The 5,915-nt window shown below is 47.4% G+C and overlaps 2 protein-coding genes across 2 annotated transcripts; both read left to right on the plus strand.

The window, feature by feature from the left end:
• Positions 1–1,123: 1,123 nt before the first annotated feature.
• On the plus strand, positions 1,124–2,408 carry LOC129765440 (uncharacterized). Its single transcript, XM_055765768.1, has 2 exons — positions 1,124–1,900; positions 1,955–2,408. The coding sequence occupies exons 1-2, from the start codon at positions 1,435–1,437 to the stop codon at positions 2,278–2,280; spliced, it is 792 nt and encodes a 263-aa protein (XP_055621743.1). The 5' UTR covers positions 1,124–1,434; the 3' UTR covers positions 2,281–2,408.
• Positions 2,409–2,486: 78 nt separating this feature from the next.
• On the plus strand, positions 2,487–4,490 carry LOC129761245 (uncharacterized). Its single transcript, XM_055758960.1, has one exon. It carries the CDS (start codon positions 2,487–2,489, stop codon positions 4,488–4,490), a length of 2,004 nt encoding a protein of 667 aa, XP_055614935.1.
• The last annotated feature ends 1,425 nt before the right edge of the window (positions 4,491–5,915 follow it).

The raw sequence follows: 5,915 nt of genomic DNA on the forward strand, positions 1-5,915 counted from the left end.
ATCTCGTCGACTTGCGTTTGGGAGAGCATATTGTTGCGTACAATCGCTCTACGCCTCGCGTTCATCGCGTTTTGGTCAAGCCTCCCGACGAACTCTGGATACGCTTCCTCGAACATTGCGAGTATTCGAGGGCGACCGCTCATGTCCGTCTCCAAAGCAGTGCAGATGTAATAGGCGCGGATCACGAATTCGTTCATTTCGTGTGTCCACATGATCCGTCGCCTAGTAGTACCCACAAGTGTGGACGACTGTCGTCTGACAGTCGCAACACGCCTCGTAGGCGCAGCGTTTCGTTGGTGATGTCGATGGCTGCTGTTTCCGTGTGGCGGTAGCTCTTCGGGTTGAACCCGGCTGGTGGCCCGCTCTTGCACCTCGCCCTCCAGCCGCTGGCCGCTCGCTCTTACTCCCGTTCCAGGACCAGCTCCAGTTCGGGGACCCTCCTCGGGCGATCGCATTCTAAGTATTCTTCGTGAACGTAGCTCCATTTTCTGGGTGTATCTCCTTTGCCCGGGAGACAGCGGGTTGGCAAGGCCTCCATGACCCGGGAGGCCTTCCCCGGGAGAGATATAGCGCTCTGACTCGCTCGCACCCCCTCACTTAGCCACTTTCGACACCCGTTCTCGGAGTCAAGACCAGGTGTGTGTTTCCAGTTCACGCCCGATCTAAAAAGACGGGTGGGTAATGTCGGGGACATAACCGGAGTGACGTAGGACTATACAAAGGGAAGGAAGGTATTGTATTATAGAGGCTTTAAACTTTTGCAGTTCATTCGTCTCTAGCCTTGAGAAAGGCCCTTTGAAAACTCTACTCTACTTTACTCCAGCGCTACCACCTCCGCCCTCTTGCCTTGAGAAAGGCACTCGATCCCTCGCCGTCCAGCCCGTCCAGCAACGATGTTGTCCAGTCGGTGTCCACACAAAGAATGGCAATACAAAGGGGACAGCTTTTGCTAAATATATATTTAAAATATATTGTTTTATTTCCTTCTCCTACGTGAATACCGACCTATCTACCTGAAAAATGGATTAGTTTACTGTTTACTCTTTATGAACATGTTGGCGGTTCTGAATATGGAACATAACTGTCATTTACATCATTGTTTACGTTGAGTTATTTGTTGCATGATTTTTACGTGTTTTACGTGTGTTGTACCGCATCTAATTTAACGTACGGTGTTCAATGTGAAAGCTATTGCCTCTGAGAACATTAATTTAGTGAAATTCTTGTGATAAAGCTTAGTGACTTTTGTTGTGATAATAGTGTTGTGCTTTGCTGTTTTGTTTTGTTCCTCTCGATCAACTATCGCACACGTCCCATCGTTCACTTTTGTGGCAACAGCGCCATCTGTTAACTAGTAGCAGAAACAACTTGCACTCAAGCTTGCATCCACTGTATATTGGTCAAACCACAGACAAGAGAACATTACACATCACAATGGCTTGTGCACAGTGCCAGAAAGTTGTTTCTAACTCTGACCGGATTTTTTGTCAAGGATACTGCGGTAAACCATTCCACATGATTTGTGCCAAAGTCGACATCCCGCTTTTGGATCAGCTGGGGCTTTATGCAAACAATGTGTTTTGGATGTGCAATTGTTGCGCCGAACTATTCAAAAACAGCAGCTTCAGAAACATGATCGACAATGGAACAAGCGGTTGTTCTGAACCGAAGGAAATTGTCTCGCTGAAGGACGATATTGCCAAGCTTAGCCAAGTTGTAGAGGGTTTGGCCGCAAAAGTCGATGCGAAAACACTGGCTCCTAACAAGTCGACAGCGTGGGTAAACGCGAAACGGTCTGCTATGGAATCAAACACCCCTAAACGCAGGCGCGGTGACACCGGCAGTCCTATTTCCAGCCCTACGATGCCAACCAGGACCTGTGGAACCAAGCCAATGAGCGGTAAAATCAAAACAGTGCCGCTTGAAGACGATATTCTCTGGATCTATCTCTCAGCTTTCGACCCCCAAACGACTGAAGCTGAAATAGCATCTCTGGTTCGTGAATGTTTGGATTTGGGCTCTTGCACTGAGCCTAAAGTTATAAAACTGGTTCCTAAGGGCAAGGAGCTCAGCGCAATGAACTTCGTGTCTTTCAAGATTGGGATCAGTTCAAAATTAAGATGCTCTGCGTTGTCACGAGACTCATGGCCGGAAAATGTCATATTTCGAGAATTCGAGGATCGTTCAAAAAACCAGCTCAGAATTACCAGGATCAATCGAATTCTACCAGTGGAACCACAACCATCAGAAGGAGATCCAGTTGTACAGATGGACGCTTAATACCCGGCATATCACCGCTACCTCCATCGCTTCATTCTTCAGGAATACTGTGCACCGCATCTTCAGGTCAGATACCGGGATGCAAACTTGCCGCACGCACAGTGGAAGCCCCTAATCTGCCCATCACAGTCGAGCCTCTCCATCCAGTGACCTGCAGCCGTCCCGGTCCTGTGTTTGGGATCGGAGAAGGGGTCTTCCAAAAAGAAATGGCAGGCAAGTATCCAGTTTCCTCAAGATCTCCGTACCGTGATACTTCTCCTAGTTGCAGCAGTCAATGTCCACAACAACCCGAACTTACCCCTACGTACCGAACACTGGGATGCAGCCAGATACTGGGACGCAATTCTGCCACAAGCACCATGGGAGCTCCTAATCCGCCCATCACAGTCGAGTCCTTTCAACCAGTAACCAGCAGTCGTCCCGGTCCTGTGTATGGGATCGGAGAAGGGGTCTTCCACCGTGCCTCTCCAGGCAAGTACCATCGTATTAGCAACTATTCACTCCCTGAAATATCCCATAATCCCAGTTACGACACGCTGCCACCGGAGAATAATCACGACCGCGCAGTAAGACCTCACGTCATCGAAGGGCATCAGCAACGCAACGTCCCCCGACATGTAACACGTGACTCTAACCGGCTACTGATTTACTATCAGAACGTTCGGGGGCTGCGCACCAAAATCGACGACTTCTTCGCAGCTGTATCAGAATCATATTATGACATTATCATTCTTACGGAGACCTGGCTAGACGACCGTATTTTCTCTCCGCAACTGTTTGGAAACACGTTCACCGTTTATCGTAACGATCGTAATTCACGTAACAGCTCCAAATCACGCGGCGGTGGTGTTTTGATAGCCGTCTCATCCATGTTAGGCGGTTTCATTGATCCTACTCCAGTGTGTGATACTCTCGAACAGCTTTGGGTCAAAATCCGGATAGAAGGATTGGTCGTTAGTATCGGTGTTATTTATTTACCACCCGATAAGAGAGGTGATCTCAGATGTATTGAGAAGCATATTGATTCCATCGGAGCCATCATTTCTCAGCTTGAAGCACAGGATGTTGCATTTGCGTTCGGCGACTACAATCAGTCTGGTTTAGTGTGGAATATCCCGTCGAATGCTCCACCTTCTGTTGACTGCTCACGATCACGTTTTTCGACTGCTTCCTCGGCCTTACTCGATGGATTCTGTTTCCATGGTCTAACGCAGATCAATCCAGTGCCGAACAGGAATGGCCGCTTGCTCGATCTAGTGCTGGCGAATGATGTTGCTTTATCGAGGTGCTCGATCACCGAGGCTGCCGATCCAGTTACTCCGCTCGACACCGATCATCCAGCACTAGAAGTTGACGTCAATCTACCGACGCCAACTGGATTTGAAGATGTACCAGATCTGACTTCCTTCAATTTCCAGAAAGCTGATTTCGCAGCATTACATCAAGCTATAGCTCAAGTCGACTGGGAATTTCTGGAGACCATCGAGGATGTGGATGCTGCCGTTGCCAGGTTTTCTGATGTCATGACCCGTATCATCGTTGATTGCGTTCCTGTGCGGAGGACTGCACGGAGACCAATCTGGGGCAATAGACGACTGGGAGAACTCAAAAGATTGCGATCCTCTGCTCTCCGGCGTTTCTGTAGGTTGCGCTGTCCGTTTGCTAAGCAAGAGCTGAACCGAACGAGCAACGAATACCGTTTGTACAATCGCTTCCTGCATAAACAGTATACGAGGCGTATGCAGAAAAATCTCCGTAGAAACCCGAAACTTTTCTGGTCCTTTGTCAACTCCAAGAGAATGGAAAAAGGCTTGCCCGTGAACATGTTTCTGGTGAACCACTCGGTTAACACTGCACTCGAGAAATGCAATCTTTTCGCTACTCACTTCAAGCGAGCATTCAATTACCGTTCGTCCTCCGAAATGCAAGTTGCTGCCGCCGTTAGAGACACTCAAACCAACGTATTGAATCTTGACATCTTCCGAGTCACCAGCGATGTTGTGGAGGCTGCGATCCGCAAATTGAAGTATTCTTTGACTCCCGGTCCGGACGGTATCCCTTCCTGTGTACTCAAAAAATGTGCGCCAAGTCTTGCCTACCCTTTATCGGTTTATGGTTCTATTCGACACCTCTCTACAGCAGAGTATGTTTCCTTCGCTATGGAAGCAGTCAGTGATGTTTCCAGTACACAAGAAAGGAGACAAACGTAACATAGAAAACTACCGAGGAATCACATCACTTTGCGCCTGTTCAAAAGTTTTCGAAATCATTGTCAATGATGCTGTGTTTTCCTGTTGCAAGAACTATCTGTCAATGGATCAGCACGGTTTTTTCCCAAAAAGGTCTGTCGCAACCAATTTGGTCGACTTTGTTTCCATTTGTCTGCGCAATATGGAGCAAGGTACACAGGTGGACGCAGTGTATACGGACCTCAAGGCTGCTTTCGATCGCGTCGATCACAAAATCCTTCTAGCAAGGCTGAACAAACTCGGGATTTCATCAAGACTATCTGAAAGATAGACAGATGTGTGTCAAAATCGGACCTGCACAATCTGCGACATTCTCTAATCCTTCGGGAGTGCCTCAAGGAAGCAACCTAGGTCCATTGTTGTTCTCACTATACATCAACGAAGTATCCTTGATACTTCCAACTGGGTGCCGCTTATTCTATGCTGATGATGTGAAAATTTATATGGCAATCAGGAACGCACTAGATTGCCATAGGCTTCAGGATCTGGTCAACCGCTTTGAAGAATGGTGCTTGAGGAATATGATGTCGCTCAGTATCTCGAAATGCAGCACTATTTCGTTTCACCGGAAGCTCAAGCCAATAGTGTTTAACTACTCCATTTCTGGTCAAGTTCTGTCGCGAGTGAGCCACATCCGTGACCTTGGAGTGACCCTTGATAATGCGCTCAGTTTCCGACTGCACTTCAACGAAATTATTGCTAAAGCCAACCGGCAGTAGGGATTCGTTCATAAAATTACAAGTGAATTTCGTGATCCACACTGTCTTCGATCTCTATACTGCTCGCTAGTTCGATCTACACTGGAGTTTAGTGCAGTTGTCTGGTGCCCGTTTCAAACTAACTGGATTTGTAGGATTGAGTCTATTCAGCGGAAATTTGTGCGACATGCTCTCCGGAATCTTCCCTGGCGGGATCCACTAAACTTGCCACCGTACGAGGCTCGTTGCCAACTCTTGGGACTGGAGACGCTGGAAAGGAGACGTTTCAACGCTCAGGCTATGTTTGTCGCCAAACTTTTGACCGGAGAAATCGACTGCCCTGCACTGCTGGAGCAAATTAATATGTATGCGCCTGAACGTATTCTTCGTACCAGAAACTTTTTGTATCTTGAGGGACGCAGTGTGAACTATGCGTTGCACAATCCTGTTCGTTTTATGTCAGTCCGTTTCAATGATGTGTTCGACTTATTTGACACCTATCTCCGAAGAGATAGGACACCTTTTACAGACGACTCACTCGTAGATGAAATCTTTGTATTGTTTTATTTTGTTGGACCATTGTATTTTGATTTAGTAGTGTCGTTTAGTTTTTAAGAAAATCATTAAGACCAAGTGTGAGTCAGATGGTTTAAAGAAAAGAAATAAAGAAATATAGTTTCGGCCGCCG

The sequence above is a fragment of the Toxorhynchites rutilus genome, chromosome 1 (genome assembly GCF_029784135.1).
Source record: "Toxorhynchites rutilus septentrionalis strain SRP chromosome 1, ASM2978413v1, whole genome shotgun sequence".
Classification (NCBI taxonomy): domain Eukaryota; kingdom Metazoa; phylum Arthropoda; class Insecta; order Diptera; family Culicidae; genus Toxorhynchites; species Toxorhynchites rutilus.